Source organism: Xylaria bambusicola (genome assembly GCF_022495145.1).
Source record: "Xylaria bambusicola strain CBS 139988 unplaced genomic scaffold F5B22scaffold_50, whole genome shotgun sequence".
In the NCBI taxonomy this organism is placed as follows: Eukaryota; Fungi; Ascomycota; class Sordariomycetes; order Xylariales; family Xylariaceae; genus Xylaria; species Xylaria bambusicola.
In genome coordinates, this window is record NW_025953603.1 from 82288 (window position 1) to 100980 (window position 18693).

The following is an 18693-nucleotide window of genomic DNA, read 5'->3' on the forward strand; positions in this document are numbered from 1 at the left end:
AGCCTTGAAAACTTAGCACACCTCTCCTCCTACTTATCTTATTCCTCCCAAGCTATTACTATGCCCTCCTAGCTTAGGCCAAGGGCCAGCCCAGGGTGAAACTCAAAGTGACGAATATTCAATCTCTGGATTTCTGTTTGGTGGTAGAAAAGCCTTCGACTTCGTGTCGCGCAGGGAAATTTGCATATACCAACTAACGTGTTTCTTGAGGATGAGGTTTGGCAGAGGGAGATAGGTAGGTAGGATTTGACGCCTGGTTTAGAATAGCACAGCCTCACCTCAATATCAGACCTAAAGTTGCCCCATCCTTCAAATTCCATACTATGCTGTGACAATCGTGATTGTATGCTAAACATCGTAACTACATAGGTGTGGTTGAGGAAGATTACAACATGGTTTGCCCGCGCTGCGAGTGGTACCGAGATTCCTCTTCTATTACATGCTAACCGGGGGTTTCGCCCACATTGCTAGAAAATGTGCACAGATTGCCTCCTTAAGGTATGACGCAACTGAGCTACGTACAAGAGGGAGCTGTATTCTGTGCACCCAAGTTAGATACGCACAAGACACTGTAAATACCAAAGAGACGTAGAATGATTTTCACCTATTTCTCTTATTTATTTTATCTACCTGGCCGTTGAGAGCCGTGACCTCTACTCAGTCTAGTCTATGTGTAGCTTGAACCTCAAGTCTGCAGCGATACGCCGCGTCTTCCGAGAAGTCGAGAAGCCCGAAGAAGCGATACCTCGCCTCTTGAACGGGGCTGTGAAAAAAAAAAAAAAAAAAAGTGTAGCAAAGAATAAGAAACCGTCGACGCCTATCTGCCTTGCGACCTGTTAGTTATTTTCCGTCGTTCCCTGTGCTGTCCTGTCCATGTAATAATACAATTATCCGGACTGGTAGCACCAGTGTATCTATCTTGCAGTGGGTAAGCACTGTCGCTTTTTTTTCCATCCCAGGCGTATATCTGATCATCTAGATAGCTAAGAGCGGGCGACCAGAAGGCCTTCGCGAATCTTCTGGTTGTCGAGGTGTCTGTTAACCGCCCCGAGAACAACTTTCAAGATGACGTCGGCCGTGAGCTGGGAACTACCGCCGCTCTCGCCAGATAGTTGGTCGTGAGTGACGCAGTCTACAATGTCGCGGAGCTCCTTTCCTCTGCGATACTTGCCTAGGCCGTCGTCGAGCTCGCGCAGGTAGTGCGCGGCATGCTCGTCCTTGCCGACCTGGAAGAACTGCACGCCTAGCTGGTGGTACGGTGCGCAGACGGCGTCGAGTCTCTCGGCTTGCTTGATCAGGTTTTCTCTGAGGACGGCCTTGTCGCTGGCTTCTCCGTCCGTGATGACGATGATGTTCAGGGGCTTGGGAGGGTTCTGGCCTTTCGCCATGCGCGCCTGGTAGCAGGTAACGTATGTGTCCATGATCTCGCCTAGGCGTTTGCCGGTAGGTGTGTTTAACATGGGCTCTCTGCTATCGAAGACTTTCTTGACGTTGTTGGCGTCGCTGACACCGATGTAGGCATAGCTAGCTTTCCCTTCTGCCCTGTCAGGGTCCCTACTCCAGCCGGGTTCATCCTCGTGGGGATCGTCAAAGTGCATATGGTAAGGATCATTGAGAAAGTAGATATCAACACCGTCCTGGTCGTACCGCATGCAGATAGGCACGATCTGTTGGATGACGTTCCTCGTTTGCTCCCATCTAGTCAGTTCGCCGGACCTTAGTCTTATGTTACCCTTGTCGTTCCATGTCATCGAGCTGGAGTCGTCGATGAGGAAGACGGTGTCGAACTCGGATAGGAATCTGAACTTATCGGCTTTCGCGGATGGGGTGCGGTTCGGGCCGCGCAGCCGACTGTAGATGCTCTGCGTACGCGGCGGTGCTTGCTGCACTGACGCACTGGATGCACCTTGGTCAGAGCTCTCAGTTACTGTCTCGGTATAGGCGGGCGGTGGGTCGATGCTTGAGGAAGCTAATTGCCCTTCAAGAGCCTCGACTTCTCTATCATTGTCCGCATCTTTATCCGATTTTCTACCTCTGCCGCTGACTGCTCTTCTGACAGACTTCAAACTGCCAGTGAGTGAGAAGGAGGAGCGTTTGTCATCATTGGACTCAAAAGGATTCCACGACTGATCTGTTGATTTGGGCATCTTGGAAGTGAGCAATGGAGCTCTAATGTCGTCAATATAGCTCAGATTTTGTGATGTTGATTGAAGGTGTGGACGGCACTCTTTCAGAAAGGGTTGTACGCGTGGTTTGTTTTTAAAACTTGGAAGAAAGGGATGTATCTCCGACTCGTTTAGAGTTTCTGCGGGAAAACTTGGAAATGATTGGGAAACAGGAGCTAAGGCAAGTACCCGGGTTGGACCACAGGAGGCTGCGTCCGTTCTGTTTCTTTGGTAAGACTCTTTGTTTGCAGAAGTCTAACGGTATCTCTAGAATGCGGATCGCCCAGATAAGGGAACCGGGATTTGCTGGCTATTAATGGGCGAATTAAGTATTAACTGAATGTAAGGCAGGAGAATGTTTGTGCGATAGGGAAGTGTCCTTTACTGGTCGAGGAGTGGTCAACTGATTACTGATTTGATGTTGTTGTTATTGTTGGCTTGCCCGTACCCCTTACATTGAGCCAGGACAGTTGGCCGAGGCGCTCGTTCCTCCTATTATATACGGCCAGACGGCGCGGAGCAAAGGAGTGTACACATGAGACATGACGGGCATATCATCCATCACCTAAGGTTGAACGAACCTACCGATCACCCGACCACCGGGTATTGGGACGATGAATGCCTTTCGTTATGCCTCGTTCCCGTGTGTGTGGAATCATCAACCATAGAATAATATATGGGGAGATCTAAGGGTCGTCCTGACTCGGTGCTTTAAAAGATTCATAGCTAAAGAAGAATGAAGAGGCTGACCAACCTCGCCAACCTCATGGCCGAGCAGAGGCCGAGTGTGATTCCATGTCATTCAATGCCATTCAATGCACGACATGGGGCAGTGCCTCCACAGCCCCGGAGGCATACACTGCCCGCGTTTTAGAGTAACCCTCTGTAGCCCGGGCCCAGCATAGCCCACACACTGGCCACTGGCTTCTGCAGGGACAACCGCTTGGGGGCCAGTTACAGAGCTCCAAATCCTGCTAGCCGACCCTTCTTCCCCACACCCAAACTGTCACTATCCCAATGCCCCGAAATCCATGCTACCATGATCGCATTTCGAGATTGCGCCCCCAACACCCGTGCACTATTGAGCGAGACCTGCATCGCAGAATGGAGTGAAGCACGGGTCGGCACAGGGGGGGTTGAGGCGCAACGCAAGGACCCCGAGCCACGAGCAGAGCACGAGGCTCAAGACCCCTGTTTATGAAAGTTCATACCCACTCCCTTGGGAACATACATAGCATCACGAGGCTGCTGGGAAGGCTGCTTCTAGAACACGTTTAGCCTTACGGCAATTCTGACTGGGGCACTGCCTTGCCTGACTGATCATACACTACGATGACTTCTATCGCTCATCCATGTTGAATGAAAGGCGAGAGAGGCGAGAGAGGCGAGAGGGGCGAAAGGGACAAAGTTAAGGGCCGATTAGGCAGGCCATCAAGACTCATTACAGTTGGCTGCTGCTTACATAGTTACATATCTATAAGATTTGCGTATGCTACTTATGTTACTAAGTCTGATATTGAGGCTCGGTATGAGACTCCTGGCTGGACAGCCGTGCCCATAGCAGTAGGATGTCGTAAAGCGCAAAACTAGGCGCTCCTAGAATATCGTAATATCTTACATGATTATCGCAATTCATCCCATCGTTACTAAGCCCAGAGCGGAGCTGTAACTTCAACTGCCCGCTCAACAATCGCCTTAACTCTATCCGCTAATACCTTTTGGCTGCACTCAACTTCGAGATCTTCCAGCCAGACTGTAGCTACCATTTTATCCACCTTGATGATGATGCCTGGCACTGGGATGCCGATTTTATGTAGTCGTTCGAGCTCCGTCTTTTGTCGCAATTCAAGGAGCCGTTCTTCCTCCTCTTCGTCGTCCGATAATTCCATAGATGCATCTGAGTCTGCATTGTCGTCTCCGTCTGGTCTCTTGGGCTTCTTGTCCCTCACCAGAGGCGGTAATTTTGGCGTCGCCAATGGTGTCACGGCGTCTGCGCCAAACTGGGCCTCTAGAAAGAGGAACAACCGCTCTAGTCTCTCTTGGGGCGTCAAGCTTGCATGAGGGTTGCGCGAAGGGAGCTCGTCACCGTGTGAATGACTGTGAGAATGCTTGCTGGCGGATCCTGATAGTTTGATTAGCAAAGAAACCATATTGAAACCCACAGAACAACCTACTCTTGACTGCGGCGGGGCTGCTCTCGCTTGACAACAAAACTGCCATAACAGCGTCCGCTATGCCGTCGTTCAGCATATTGCCCTCCCATTCCAATTCTACTTCGCCATTGCTGCGATATCTGACCGTTACGCAACCCATGACCAGGTAGGCGGCCACCACATGAGCTACCTCTTCGTCTGCATCTGCCATTTCATCCTTGCCATTCGTCAAGTCGCTGTTATCACTTGGCTGCTTCAATTTGGTCTCAGGAAGTTCTTCAATGGTGCCGAAGGTGCTCTCCAATGCCCATTTGATGAGGTCGATGCCCGCGGCGCTGAGCCTTAGTCTCTGTCGACACGCAATTGTGGACGTGGTAAGACCTGCATACTCTCGCAAATCCTCGGGGTCCATTAACGACATCTTGAAGTCGTTCTGGACGATGACACCCGCTATAAGTTCGGCTTCAGCGCTGTCGGGAGCGGTAAGCTGCCCGGGAGGAGGAATGGCCGCAAGCTTGCCTACAACTTTGGCGACTTTGTCTGTCTTGAATGGGATTCGAAGTTCCTCGCAATTTCGGGGACTGTAGACTTTAGTCTTATCCTTTTCGGCCTTATTAGAATTGAGCGACAGTAGCTTGGACTTCAGTCGCATCATGTTATGCTGTTCTCCGTGGACTAGAATCTTGAATTCAGTTAGCTCTAGCATGGATATTGCTCGTGAGATGGACTTACGACAACAGGTGCGGCAATCTCTTCAATGAACTCTCTATTCTCCTGGCCGTCCACATGGGCGGCGAATGAGTATTCTGCAACGCTACACCTCCGAGGTATCATAACTTTCTCGCTCTCCCCACCTGGGGCCCTCCTTATGGCATTAGTATTGCGAGACATAACAGCTTGAATCTGGTCTGGCTCTTGGACAATGTGCTTTGCCATAGTGCCTTCGACGCTATAACCAGTGATGATCACACCATTCTTGTCGCTGGGCGCCCACCTCTCTAAGAGTTCCCGACTAACACCGCTCTGCAGCATGCCCGGACTGGCTAGCATGACACAGCCACCAACATCATCGAATCTATCTAGACTCTTCAGTGATCGGACATAGTTGAAATCCCAGGGACCTCCTTTGCCTCCTCCTTCTCCGGCAGCTTCTGCTTCGGCCATGCGTTCTCGGAACAAACGTTTGATATTATCATTCATGGCACCAACATACGTCTGATATACCACCATACACTTTCGGGCGAGGTTACTAGCATAGTAGATGGGGAATCTCTGGAATTCTGCATGCTTACCCCAATATTCGTCGAGAATCAACATCAACTCTTGTGCTCGGCCGAGGGCGAATACCGGCATAAGCACGCGGCCTCCTCGGTTGAGAATGTTTGTGACTGATTTCATGAGGGCTTGTTCTCTCTCGAGGCGAGGGACGTGTGTCGACACGCCATATGTTGACTCGGTGATGAGCACGTCGACCTTGACCCCACGAGGCACTTCGGCAGAGATTAGATGTCGATCTTGCTCTCGAGAATAGTCGCCCGTGAATAGAATATTGAGGCCAGCAATCTCAATCAAAAACATGGCGGCACCCAATACGTGGCCAGCAGGGTAAGGGGTGATGCGGATGGATGAAATCGTATGAGTGGTGTGATAGTCAATAGCCTCGATCTGGGGAAAACTGTTGACGTGATCCTGCTCGGTGTACACCGGTTGTGAAGTTGAATGGGACGAAGTGTTGCCGACTCTTATGCTGTCTTGGATCAGCCATTTGTAGATGGCCTTGGTGGGATGGGTCATGAAGACCCTGCCTCTGAAGTTGGTTTTGGCCAAAACATAAGGTAGAGAAGCAGCATGGTCAATGTGAAAACTTGTAGCCTCGTTAGCATAAAATTCAGAGTCGCTGCGCTATAGAGACTATGGGAATTGGAACATTGTCTTCACAGCTGGGCTACTATCGGTTGAAAGATGGATAGATATAGTGTTTGTATTGATAGTTGAATACGGGATACATGACGGAGATGCTTAAGACAGCCATACAGAAACCTTGATCACAAGCACATGATCCCCTTTCAGGCGCCAATGGACTAGGCATTCTCCTTCGTTTGCAACCGATAGCGCCCAGGACTCTTTACAACTACATAGAGGAAAGTCGCTTGAAAAACTTACTGGCTAATAAGGAGCACATCTACGGTGCTTAAATCAAAGTCATCAAAAAAAGGAAGCGAGGCTAGACCGTCATATGCGGGATGCTGACCGGCATCCAGCTGTAAGTGCACGTATTAGCTCCGGGTCTCGTACTCACCTAAACACAAGAAGTGAGAACATACCATGACCGTCTTGCCCTTATATTGTATGATATGACAGGATCGCCCGACCTCGTTTCCTCCACCTAGGCATAGGAACATCAGCTCGTCGGATGGGTCGACGGGTTCGTCTGAAACAGTCACGGCCATGGCCGATGCTTTGCGCTTAGACGCCATATTGTTCCCTTCTCCTTCCTAGCCCATCCACCAAGGATTGAACACTGGCGGTCAACGGAGGTAGATCGCAATAGACACGAAAGAGGCGCAGGTCAATTTAGGACGGTCGTCTTCGAGCCGTGGAACGTTGGCAAAAGACGTCAGGGAAGCGGGCGCATTTCATACACGCTACTTCTCGAGCAACCGGTGGGTGATTAATTGGCACCTCAGTTACTAGAGAGGTGGGAGAAAATCCAAGAATTGTTTGAAAAGTGGTGCTGGTTTGGATAAGGCTGACTGACTGGTGTGCCTAGAGAAACCGCCCTTTAAGCAGACGCGTTTGAGAAGGCCAGCCGTCAGCCCACTTGCAAGACTCGATTCAATCACACTCCTGTTTATCACATAAAGTTCCTCCCGATATTAGGGTAGGTAAGTACCAGAGTACCTACATCTGCATGTGTCTACCGCGTACATGTAATGTCCCGAGAATGGGGCCTTCAGAACTGGTAAGAACTGCATGGTTGTGGGTCTTAAAAACTGGGGATTCATCGTAGAAGTGGAGACATATTCACTAGGCTGTCCTTGCTTAAGTAAGCCCTATTCTGGCCTTGAGAATACTGTACCTATATTGGGGTACCTATGTATACTTCAGTTGGAGGTGCAGATTGCAGTACCTAGTAGGGGCATCTAGGTAAGAGTTGGGGGTCTCTGGGGTCTCTGGGGGCCACGTCGCAAGAGGCTCTTTCAGGCGCGTTTCCCACCGGACAGGTACCTCCTGCTACTACTTAGGTACCTACCTACTACCTCGACTAGGTACCTAATCTATACCTAAGTAGTGGCAGGTACCTAGGCCAGGTCCGTGCACCTTCCTCAGTACGACACCAAAGATTTCCAATCGGGGGAGCTTTTCTGAACTCGATGCATTTAGCGGCAAGCAGAACCAGGCGCTCCCTCACGCATCCAAACGCCCGCCGACCACCATCGTCCCTATCTGTCGCGCGCACCCTCGCACCTTCGCGCCAACCACTCTTCGCGTTGCCGATTACACTACCATCTCCATTGCGAACACGCTCATAACCAGCTGTTGCATGACGCCGTCGACGGGCCCGTACGCTGCTGCGGCACTCCTTTTCGTCGCTGTCGGATGGGTGCTGTTCAGTCTAGCGTGACAGGCTGTGAGCCTGTGCCTGTCCAGCTGTGGTGATTCGTGCCGACCCTCTCTTCCACGACGCTCGACAGCTCTTGTCCTCCCTCTGGACTCTCCTGCCTGTCCCCGCTCCTGGCCGCACTGATACATCTCATCTACCGCATCGTCGTATAACGCGACGCCAGCCATTGATCCCATCTCCAATCATCGCCTGTCGACATGTCGCATCCTCAGCCGAGCCTAGCCCAGAGGCAGTTCTCGCCGCCTCAAGCATCTTCACCGTCCCCGAGCAATGCAGCAACAGCCGGCGGCTTTTCCTTACCTCCTTCCAAGCGGCCCAAGGTTACTCCCGCGCTTCCTCAACACTCACAGCCGAACTCACCATATGGAAACTCGACACCTTATGCTGCGAGTCCAACGTCCGGGGCTGCAACGCCGGCAGGAACTACCAGTCTACCATCACCAGGCCTTCCGGTGAACATGGCAGCCACCGCTGGTGTGGCTACGCCGGCCCCTCAAGGCCAGTACAACACCTCGCATCAGTCGAATGGTCGCTTTACGTCAATGGCACCGGTGCAGCAGCCCTCGATGGCGCAAAGCCCCATTTCTGCACCTTCGCAACTTCCCGTCCAACCGATACATCAGTCATTTCAGTCTCCCCAGCCTTCTCCGTCACCACACCTTACTCCAGCGGCTACTACTAATCATAATCAACCACAATATTCCCAGGCTCAGCTTGCGCCAATGAACACCTCAAATATGCAAATAACTGGCAACATGGGACCGCCATCCATCCACCCATCCACTTCCTTCCAAGCTGCAAACGATATGAGTAAACAGCCTGCGCGAACCGCCCCTTCTAAGGGCCAGGTATACGAGATGAATGATATGTTACTTGGCACTGGTATCGACTTGGATGAGGAGGCGGAATATATGAACAACTTAGAGACGAGAACTGGGTACTCACACCTGCCTTCTGGTGGGAGGGATTCTTTCTATGGAGCTGGTCCTGCTAATCAGCCGGCGGAGCCCACGGATGCCAAATCACAAGAAGAATACGCGGCCCTACGGGCTGACAATGTTTGGAACGAGGCGGCTCACAGGTTAGCTTTAACGCGAAGTCAGGAAATTCGCCAGCATTTGTTGGAACCTGGCGTGCTCCATAGGCGAATGCACGACATAGCCCAAAAATTTGGACTCGGTCTCAACGTAGACCTTAGGCCTGATGGAAAGAGTCAATATATGGGAAAATTCTCTCAACCTGCTGAGTTTCCGAAACCAGAGTTGAAGATAGTGTTTCAGCCAGACACGAAGGGCTCAGGTACCATGGTTAATACGATGGGATCATTTATTCCCAAAGAATCATTCTTGGTTGATCAGATAGCGCTTCTTTCGATAGGGACGAAGGAGCGACTCCGAGACCTACTCAGTGATGCGCATAAAATCGCCGAAACGCGCCAGAAGAGCTCACATGGTGCTATACCTACCGAATGGGCTGACGCGGCGGGACCTCCGTCATCGAAAGTGAATGGTACACTTTCCGAAGTCACACGAACGGGCGCAGAGAGTGCGGTCAGCCCTCGCACCAATGTACTCAAGCGTACGCAAGCGTCACATTGGATGTCTGAGCTCAGTTTAGCTAACACGTTTATTAGGGCCATTTGATGAAACCAATACGAACGGACTCCCTACACCAGTCTCCGAAGCACCGACGCCAAATTATTTCATTGAAAGTTTGATCGAGATCGGAAAGAAGTCGCAGAGCGCTGAAGAAGGCCGTCTGAAGAAACGGCAGAAGAGGCTGGAGAAATCAGCCGAGAAGGATAAGGATGGAGGGGAGGCAGGTTCAAGAAGCGGGTCCGTCGCCCCTGGTACTCCAGGTTCAATCGCCCCCGATGGGGGAGATGCCAAGTCTTCGTCCAAGAAAGAAGGCAAAAAGGCTGCTGCTGCAAAAGCGGCAGAAAGCAGCAGTGGTACAACAGTAAACGCAACCCTCAGCCTGTTCACTGGCGGGAAGAAAAAGAAGTATTCCTGGATGAATTCTGGTGCTGGCAGTGGAGCTAGCACTCCAAGACCTCAAGGTACTTCTGGAGCCTCTTCTGGGACCGGAGGTTCCGCTACAAAAGCTGGACGTGGTCCTCTCACCAGAGCAGGCGTTACATATCTCGGGCAGCTCCGTGAGGATTCAGAAAAGGGCAAAAACATTCAGCTTCGGGATTGGATCATCGTTCTCGAAGACCGGGGTTTGGACCCGCGAAGCTTACAGCTCGCTTATGACAAGGTTGACAAATCGGATGCTGGAGATAAAGTTGCCACGGACAAGTCATAACACTAAAGGCTCCCTTCTTTTAGTCAAGAAACTCAGATACGAAGATACCGTATGACTATTTCGACAGCTAGCTCTTCAGCTAATCCCAACCATGGAACAGCTATCAACCCTTCAACCCGAGTATATTGCCTGCATATCTTGCTAAAATGTATTGAATAAGTATTTCTTCCCATCCAGCCAGGCGTTGACATTTTGGGCATAGGGAGGTCAGGTTTTTTTTTGGACTTCTCCGTGTTGATTTTCCTTTGCTTTGTTCGGCGTGGAAGAGCCGACGAATTAGAGCACATATTCGTGCCAAGCGCTCACGGTGGTCTAAAAAAACACAGAACTTTCACAGCGATGATCTACAAACTGGCATTCGAATGAAGCTAAGTCTACGAGCACTTGACAAAGTCGCTCACCTAGCCTGTGTTACTGCAGCGCTACTTTACTAGTCTTCATAGAATTAGAAGATGTGCAGACACATGGTCGAAGCCGAAATATAATCAGTAAAATCGCAAACTTGAATTTGAGCGTGTATGCTGTGAGATATGTGAGATATGCAGGACACTTTAAGCGCATACGCAAAGAACTCTATATCTTGTGAGCAGAAGCCTTTCAAGGTATTCAAACGTGTATAATATATTCCATAAGCCTTAGTCGAAAGAATGTATTGAATTCGTAGATAAGTCGTGGACTATAGACACGCTCGCCACGACTCCATATCATCTCCGCCATCTGGGGCGAAAGCAAGGGGCCACTGTTATAGTCTGAGGTATAGTCGTTGAAACTATGCCTGACCTGCCTATGTATGATTATCTTTTTGAGCTTGAACGGGAATCAAATATATCGAAGAGGCGAACTAGTATATCTTAAAACTGGATAATAGCCACTCTACGCCAATGTATGCCGTGCCACTTCCAACCCGAAGAGTTGCATTAAACCCTCTCTGAATTGTATGACGTCCTACCGTTGCTTCGGAACTCTTCTAGTGTTTGGTCTAGGGGAGGTATCGTACCATGAGAAACTGCGCCGAGTGTGAAATTACAAAAGAAAACACCGTCGGCATTACGATTTGATTCATTGAATTATCATGACCCCAAACCAGCTATTTGAGATGGTACATCTAAGAGGCAATATTAGCAATGAATATCGGTCTAAAGTGGAGTCAACTTAGAGATTGGAGAGCCCCGACTTGGTCCGGTCCGATCAGGCCGATGATACCATACTACTGCTATGTGCCGGTCATTAATTCAACCGCGTCACACATATACATATATCGATTCTAGAGCCACAGCACGGCCGGTCAGTATTTCGATGCAGAGTTGCTTAATAAAAGTGAATACAGCGGTCCTTCTTTAGGGGTCAGCACTTCATTATTCATCATCCGACGGCATCTTTTCTTACTGCAAGAGGCATTCCAAGAAGATAATACTGTAATATATAGTCAAGATGGCTAGGGCTGTAAGTCTGTAAAAATGCATATCATTTCTCAAGAGATTATAAAGACTAATTGTATCGGGTTGCGCAACCACACAGGCTATCGGGCAAATATGCTCGTCCAACTCAATGGCGTCTAACCTGGCCCAATGCGTGAAGCTCGTGGGCCAGGCTGCAAGCGCTGGCGCGAAGGTATAGAGCAATATCTTGTTTCCCTCATGGTAGAGAAATTCTCACCCACGGATTCTTGGCTTTTTATCAGCGCTCTGAGTAGAGGCTTTGAAACGGCAAAGGCTGAGAAATGAAGATCTTCACATCCGAGAGGGCTTGCTAGATACTCGTAATGGAGCGTTTGGCTTTACAAGCACGGACGCCCTAAGTGAAGACAAGCACATGATATATCCATACTAGTAAGATGGAGAGAACTGACACTGCACTATCTAGATTCTCTTCCTACCAGAAGCATCAGACTACATCGGGACATCGTCCCAGGAATCCCTCTCGCTGGCCCGTCCCGTCGCCAGCTCGCCCTTCGTAACAGGGCTTCAAGCAGCTGCAGCGCAGCACTCCATCGCCGTGCACGTCGGCATTCACGTGCCAGTAACAGTGAAACCATCAACGACGTCCACCACCAACCCCTTCAACACATCACCACCAACACAGCAATCCGAAGAGAAGACAACAGACACAACAACAAAGCTCTACAACCGCACAATCTACATCACGCCCAACGGGACCATCCACCCGGCAGGGTCCTACGACAAGCTCCACCTCTTCGACTACGCGACCCTGCGCGAATCAGCCAGCACGCAGGCCGGCGCAGATCTCATCGCGCCGATCCCGTCGCCCATCGGCCGTCTGGGCAGTCTGATCTGCTTCGACCTGCGCTTCCCGGAGCCAGCGCTGCACCTCACGCAATCCCACAAAGGCAAAGGCGCGGGCGACGGTGATGGTCCAGCCCAGATCCTCCTCTACCCCTCGGCCTTCACGGTCCCGACGGGCCGCGCGCACTGGGAAGTCCTGCTGCGCGCGCGCGCGATCGAGACCCAGAGCTACGTCATAGCCGCGGCGCAGGTCGGCGCGCACAACGTCGATGCCTCCTCCTCCTCCTCCTCCTCCTCATCCCTCGAGGGCGGCAAGAAGAAGCCCCGCGTCTCATACGGCCACAGCACCGTAGTCGATCCGTGGGGTCGCGTGGTTCTAGAAATGAAGGGAGTCCGTCCAGACTGGGATGGCGAAGATAGCGCGGATGCTGTCGAGGATGGCGCCATCGGCGAGCTGGGTGTCGTCGACATTGATCTAGAGGAATGGGGGCGTGTCAGGGACAAGATGCCGCTAATCCGGAGAACGTAAGTACCCGTTTGAACTTGCCTTTCACACCTTTCTTTACCAAAAAAAAAACAGTAAAATCACCGATGAATAGGTACTGATTGAGGTTTAGTGATATATACCCCGAGATATAGATGTTTTAGACAGAAAGGATAGTAATCTCACAAATGTCACTGTGCAAGAAGAAATTTTATATAGGCTTGAGATATCATGTATTATCGTATGGCTAGAAGGTAGGCCTTCATCTGAGTTTGCAAGCCATTGCATTTGTGTATCTATGATTCCAAGCCCACTGGTGTTTTCATCTTTTGCCGTCATCGAGACATGAATTGCGTCGCTCATCAGCCCGTTTCATGCACTTTGGATTCGTCGCCTTCAGTGTATCTGTCTGTCACCAATAAGATAGTTACTCCGATTGAACCAGCCTGTGCTTAGCCAGTTCAAGATGCACGTACATCGTGCCCGAAATCATGCCAGAAGAGACGATACCTAACGCCGTAGCCATGAACCACTACACCAGCTTTTGTCTCAACCGTTCGAGCCGCTGTGTTGGCGATTAAGAACCCGCTCGCTTCGAGAACCGACTCCTGACCATGAAAATAAAAACGAAACTGTACGACGATCATACTATTACAGCTGCACAACTTTACGGGAAGGAGAATTTTCCCAGGGCAAGTCCAGTCCCACTGATGTCGAGAATTGTGGGTAGACACTATGATATGCGTCTTATTCTCCAATGAAGCATTGTAAGCCAATGGATAACGCATTTCCGGCAGCCTAGGCTCTAGAAACAGAAATCGAGAAAGCCCGGGACGTCAACATTCTGAATTTCTGACTGACTTGACTTGGTACGGGCCGAAATTGGGTGGCGGTTGTTGGATTACTGTAAGGGGGCTGGTTGATTAAAGCCACCCCGACCTCGAGATCCACCACGGCCACGCATGTTACCACGTCCTCGACCCCGGCCCCGACCGCGGTAGGGACCACGATAGCCGCCATCGACGCTTCCTTGGCCAAAAGTTTCCATGTTCTTGCGCTGCTCTTCTCCACGCCATTCTCGCCCTCCCGGTTTCTGGCCACCATTCTCTGCTCGGTCTTTAGCTTCACTGCTAATATTGTCAAAGAATGATTTGGTTTTATTATAAGCGCCATCTTCGGGCTCTGGCGTTTCAGGACCATCACCGTTGGGAACATCACCCACGGGTGAGCCGCTGATCGCTTGTTTTACAAGTTCTTGTTTGTTAAACTTAGCGTTAGCTGTCTGAAAGTCAAAGTCGGCATCTGGAACTTCAATTTTGGACTGGGCGCCACCTCGGCCCCCACGACCACGCCCTCTTGTCGAACCACCTCTCGGCGCGTTGACTCTCATCTCATTCACTTTCGTGGTGAGGTTATCTATAGCGTTGTTCGCTGTGTTCGAAGTATTACCAACAGTAGTAGCATTGGGATTATCCAACTTCGCCATAGCTACAGCGACTGCTGCTTTCGCAGCTTGAGTAGCATCCCGCAAAGCTGCAGCACTCGGGGGAGCGTTAGATTGTTCAACTGCAGGTTTAACAGATGCAGTAGCAGCAATTGCTTGAGGGCCGGACCTAGATAGAATAGCTGCGGGGTTAGGTACAGCAGGCGTGATACGACTACTCCTAGGGCCAGTCGGTACACTTTTGGGGTCGGTGTTATTCGCTGTGACCTTGTTCGTCGAGAGAGAGTCCGCGGTAGCCTTCACTTCTGCTGCAGTAGGCTTCGACTCAACGGGAGGGGTAGGCGCTGCATCTTTCGAGACAGGCTGCGAAGAAGACTGTCCAAATGTCTTAGATTCCGTAGGTAACTCAACCGCGGGACCACCAACCGATTTCTGCTTGTCGGCACCAGCACCGATAGGTGTAGGCTTATTGTCTTGTTGTGGGGTTGTTCTCATGCCCTGGCCAGGCGTGCCAGGTGGCCCTTGGGGCCCAGGCGGGTACCCGAAGTTATTCCAAGGGCCGGGGCCACCAGGAAATCCTTGACCAGGCGGAAACCACCCAGGCGGCGGTGGATATGTCATTCCATTGAAACCTTGGCCTGGTGCTGGGACAGGCCCAGGCCCACCGCGTCCCCATTGACCCGGAGGCGGAGGATAGTAATTTGACGGATACGGGGGTTGATAACCAGCAGGTCCTGGACCTTGGCCGGGGGGACCAGGGGGAGCAGCACCAACCGGACGAGTGCGTGCCTATGAATTGAATTCGTGGTTAGCAGCTGAAATAGCAGAAACGTAAAAATACTTGAACGGCATGTCAATCTAGTGTAGATCAGAAGGAAGGCAACGGAAATATCAACACGGTATTGTTTGCGCAATTCAGTAAACTTGAGTTTACATCCGAAATGTTTCATCATGAAAGGATTGACGGTCGTCATTTGCTAGGTATGCATAGAGTTCGAGATAACTTACACCAACGATAGCAGGGTCATTGGGGACCGGTGGAGGTTGGGTCTCTTTGGGCGCATTGGGAGCCTCCTCAATACGAAGATCCTTTACATCGCTACCTCGAAAAACGATGTACTCATAGATCTGCTCCGAAGCAGGCACCTCTTCCGATGGGTTTCCCCGCCGTCCTTCGGTGCCATACGACTTAACGTTTTCAAGTGAGACTGTCGACTCTTCACTGTTTATTTCGTGTAAAATACCGGAATAGCTTGGAAGGAGTTAGCTAACGCGGGTATAACAGAGTAGCGTGGATCGAAGACGCCTACCGAATATCACTCTTCGATATCAAAGATATCCTCGCGCTTATGTCGGGACACAGATTAGTAACCTCGGTCTGAGGAGCGGCTACAACACGCGCCAACACACATACCCAAGGAATTCGGACATGGCTAGTTTATTGTGCGCTTCAAGCGCAAGAAACAGAATACAGAAAACGGATGCGGTGAGAAATTATAGATAGCTTCACTATAAAAGCTGAAGCGGGCGCAAGCACCAATTGACGGTGAGAGTCGTGAGATGCATGCGCTGCAATATAGATAGATGTGTGGTGTGGGATGAAAAGCTGATGGCGGAGAAGGAAGGCTGAAATATCCAAAGCAAAAGCTACCAGCCATTCAAATTGTGGCACCCGTGCGAGACTAGCGTGGCCACTGCCTCGATCTCACCGCCCGGCAGAATCTGTACCTACCTATGTACCTAACCTAGCAGTTAGGTGCTTACACGGGAACCTACCAAATGCCCATGGGTAGTAATAGGTAGGTAGGTACTTTATAACTATCGTAGGTATGTCTTTACCTGTAAGCCCACGTACTATGTATGGAGATAGTCAAGTATGCGTATCAAGCTAACTCGCTACGGACACAGGTACCAGTTTGAATGTGTGCCTAAAATGTGCTTTGAGTTATGGTAATGAAGATGATGTTGCAATTGCTAACTAGCACTATTTCACTACAGCCTGCCTCAGTCGAAACTATGAGGTCAATTAAGGTATTCGACAATTAAACTGATCAGCCATAGCTCAGCACTTTATATGTATAATTATTAAGATTAGTCAGACATGTCCGTGTCGGATCCAGAGCTACTAGTAGAATCATCCGAACTATCTACTTCACCAACATTGTGCTCGTTGATCTGGCCGTCCTCCCCTCCAGACGATTCCATATCCGACTCGTAATCAATGAGTGTCGAAGCCTTCCGTTTCTTTTGGAGGTCCTTCTGACGTCTTTCCTCTATTATATATCCTTCACCTAAAGTGCTAGTACTCGCCGGCGATACATAGATTGTCGGAAATTCAACAATTTCCTGGCCAGGAAGAAGACTGGCAAGACATCCTGATGAATTGAGGGGTACTAGTCTTCGAGGTGCCTTGGGTTGATTCCTTGGCCGAAGTAGCAAGAAGCGATACTTGCTCTTTGATGCATGGGTAATGTCTATATCTGTTGAGTTGCGCCAAGAGCTGTCGGTTTGATTCTGCACTGGGTATGATGAGGCTTGCCACGTGCCCATTGTATCTTGTGGTCTTTGTCCAAACAATAGCTGTTTTCGGAGCTTTTTCTCTTCAGCTCTCTCATTATCGGTCAGGCGTCGTTGCCGGTCATGTTCCAATGCGTCAGCGAAGGCAATGTGAAGCGCCGTCTCATCCAGGGTCTTATGTAAAATGCGTTTGGGTGATGATTGAGTATTGTCGAAGAATAGCCATTCCACTTGCCAATTGATCGTTTTAGTCCTTCTATTCCAGCTAGTTTGGTTTTCCTTGGAGCGTGTCATGCCATAGGGTACTGAGGACACATGTATTCGAAGGTCACGCATCCTGTGTATCACATTTCTGTCCCAATTCCGGGATCCCTCATCGACGGTAGTTCTGCCACGGCTTTGACCCTTGTTGAAGCGTGCCTTTTTGTGTGGGGGTGGTTGAGAAGTCTCTTGGGGTAATATGTTTCTATCCCCTCGTAGTATACGCTCAGCGCGTTCCACAGATCTTTCAATGCTAGTAAGGAAGTTGTAATCATGGTCAATTCCAGCGTCGGTCTTGAGCTTATTGATAGGAACGAAGGTGGTAGGATCCCGTTCACCATTACACGAGGACCACGTCTTGTGTTTCTTGACACAAGATAACGAGCAAGTCCTCGCTGTACATCGTGGACATTTGTACTTCGGTGGCTGGATGCGACAAATGGTACAGAGCGAGGTTAGCAGTGGATCTGCCATATTGGGGTTCGAGTGCGATATGTCGCGAGGGAGGATCGGGGATTTCGGAGGGCGGCCTCAACTGGCACCGCTTCTCTAGATAAATGCCGTTGAGGTCTCGATGATATTGTGAGGATGGTTCTTCCATACAAACTCGGCTCTCTGACAGCTCTGTACCATACTTATCTACTTACTGATTACCTAGGTAGGTACGATAAATTGGTTTATCGATAGATAGAGACCCTGTAGGTGGAGCTTATCGGGAGCCACTAGCAGAATCTAGTTTAACGGCTAGCTCGGGAGGGCTATGCTGCATTATGCACGCAAGATTTAACCTCGCGATTCCAGAATTCGATCTTCTTTTCTCCCCTGCCTCAGGTACCTATTTTCACTGACATAAAAGAAAACTACCTACTCATTTATCACTAGCCGAGGTGATTCTGCCGGAATTTACCTACATTTCGTACCTATTCTCCTTCGGTTTCACATGTAACTTCGTGAGAATGCTTTGACAAGCTATAACTGTACAAAATAGAATTACATTTGTAAAACAAGGTACTGAATGTGCTACCGGTACTTCCCAAACCTACTGTAAGATCCAAAGGTGGGGTTGGGCCTATCTCGGCCGATCTCGTCTTCCCGCTCTGCCTTTTCCCTTCTCTTCTTTTCGCGCCATACTATGTAAGCCTACCTATTCGTACCTATTAAGCGGCTTGTTGTATCTGCACGTTGTAGGTTGTGTGGTGGGTAAGACGCTCGCTAGCCGATGGCGTCAACTGGTGAGATGCCGATGCGGACTCTCAGATCGCGGCATATCAATCGCGAGCACTCACATGCCCTCAAATATAAATAAGTTGGTAGCTGTGTGTAAGTAAGTACCTAAGTAGGTATGCATCCTCCATTTAGACCGGTAGCGAGATTCGCCAAACCGTCAATTATGACGGAATTAGCTGGCCAACCGCATGTCGCTTCTCCTTTCAAAGCCCGTCTAAATAGCTCTATGATCTCATTACTCTTTCTTTTCACATTATTCTCTGCTGT

At 50.1% G+C, this 18693-nt stretch overlaps 6 protein-coding genes across 6 annotated transcripts; 2 read left to right on the plus strand and 4 right to left on the minus strand.

Annotated features, from left to right (window-relative positions):
- Positions 1–983: 983 nt before the first annotated feature.
- F5B22DRAFT_650123 (uncharacterized protein) lies at positions 984–2147 on the minus strand (the record flags this gene model as incomplete). Its single annotated transcript, XM_047979267.1, has 1 exon — positions 984–2147. The coding sequence occupies one exon, from the start codon at positions 2145–2147 to the stop codon at positions 984–986; it is 1164 nt and encodes a 387-aa protein (XP_047827238.1).
- A 1457-nt stretch (positions 2148–3604) lies between these two features.
- On the minus strand, positions 3605–7216 carry F5B22DRAFT_621444 (cleavage and polyadenylation specificity factor subunit). Its single transcript, XM_047975892.1, has 5 exons — positions 6643–7216; positions 6482–6579; positions 5051–6182; positions 4340–5000; positions 3605–4287 (listed from the first exon to the last, which is right to left on the minus strand). Exons 1-5 carry the CDS (start codon positions 6793–6795, stop codon positions 3812–3814), a joined length of 2520 nt encoding a protein of 839 aa, XP_047827239.1. The 5' UTR covers positions 6796–7216; the 3' UTR covers positions 3605–3811.
- A 780-nt stretch (positions 7217–7996) lies between these two features.
- F5B22DRAFT_424635 (uncharacterized protein) lies at positions 7997–10993 on the plus strand. Its single transcript, XM_047971684.1, has 3 exons — positions 7997–9521; positions 9577–10398; positions 10453–10993. Exons 1-2 carry the CDS (start codon positions 8141–8143, stop codon positions 10248–10250), a joined length of 2055 nt encoding a protein of 684 aa, XP_047827240.1. The 5' UTR covers positions 7997–8140; the 3' UTR covers positions 10251–10398; positions 10453–10993.
- Positions 10994–13102, plus strand: F5B22DRAFT_424636 (carbon-nitrogen hydrolase). Its single transcript, XM_047971685.1, has 3 exons — positions 10994–11693; positions 11769–11861; positions 12114–13102. Exons 1-3 carry the CDS (start codon positions 11682–11684, stop codon positions 13020–13022), a joined length of 1014 nt encoding a protein of 337 aa, XP_047827241.1. The 5' UTR covers positions 10994–11681; the 3' UTR covers positions 13023–13102.
- A 90-nt stretch (positions 13103–13192) lies between these two features.
- Positions 13193–16026, minus strand: F5B22DRAFT_621451 (Scd6-like Sm domain-containing protein). The gene is made up of 4 exons (XM_047975893.1): positions 15836–16026; positions 15732–15767; positions 15430–15673; positions 13193–15210 (listed from the first exon to the last, which is right to left on the minus strand). The coding sequence occupies exons 1-4, from the start codon at positions 15850–15852 to the stop codon at positions 13879–13881; spliced, it is 1629 nt and encodes a 542-aa protein (XP_047827242.1). The 5' UTR covers positions 15853–16026; the 3' UTR covers positions 13193–13878.
- A 182-nt stretch (positions 16027–16208) lies between these two features.
- F5B22DRAFT_424660 (uncharacterized protein) lies at positions 16209–18126 on the minus strand. The gene is made up of 2 exons (XM_047971686.1): positions 18068–18126; positions 16209–17962 (listed from the first exon to the last, which is right to left on the minus strand). The coding sequence occupies exon 2, from the start codon at positions 17671–17673 to the stop codon at positions 16513–16515; it is 1161 nt and encodes a 386-aa protein (XP_047827243.1). The 5' UTR covers positions 17674–17962; positions 18068–18126; the 3' UTR covers positions 16209–16512.
- Positions 18127–18693: the final 567 nt, after the last annotated feature.

What these genes read in the sequence shown, in the direction of transcription:
- F5B22DRAFT_621444 (XM_047975892.1), bottom strand. Translation starts at nt 6,795, where the DNA reads ATGGCGTCTAAGCGCAAAGCATCGGCCATGGCCGTGACTGTTTCAGAC. An exon ending in GATGTGCTCCTTATTAGCCA is followed by an intron (nt 6,183 to 6,481) that starts GTAAGTTTTTCA and finishes CGAGGCTACAAG; the next exon opens with TTTTCACATTGACCATGCTG. An exon ending in AGATTGCCGCACCTGTTGTC is followed by an intron (nt 5,001 to 5,050) that starts GTAAGTCCATCT and finishes ACTGAATTCAAG; the next exon opens with ATTCTAGTCCACGGAGAACA.
- F5B22DRAFT_424635 (XM_047971684.1), top strand. Translation starts at nt 8,141, where the DNA reads ATGTCGCATCCTCAGCCGAGCCTAGCCCAGAGGCAGTTCTCGCCGCCT. An exon ending in TCGCACCAATGTACTCAAGC is followed by an intron (nt 9,522 to 9,576) that starts GTACGCAAGCGT and finishes CACGTTTATTAG; the next exon opens with GGCCATTTGATGAAACCAAT.
- F5B22DRAFT_424636 (XM_047971685.1), top strand. An exon ending in CTGCAAGCGCTGGCGCGAAG is followed by an intron (nt 11,862 to 12,113) that starts GTATAGAGCAAT and finishes TGCACTATCTAG; the next exon opens with ATTCTCTTCCTACCAGAAGC.
- F5B22DRAFT_621451 (XM_047975893.1), bottom strand. An exon ending in ATATCGAAGAGTGATATTCG is followed by an intron (nt 15,674 to 15,731) that starts GTAGGCGTCTTC and finishes ACTCCTTCCAAG; the next exon opens with CTATTCCGGTATTTTACACG. An exon ending in ATGACCCTGCTATCGTTGGT is followed by an intron (nt 15,211 to 15,429) that starts GTAAGTTATCTC and finishes TTCAATTCATAG; the next exon opens with GCACGCACTCGTCCGGTTGG.
- F5B22DRAFT_424660 (XM_047971686.1), bottom strand. Translation starts at nt 17,673, where the DNA reads ATGGCAGATCCACTGCTAACCTCGCTCTGTACCATTTGTCGCATCCAG.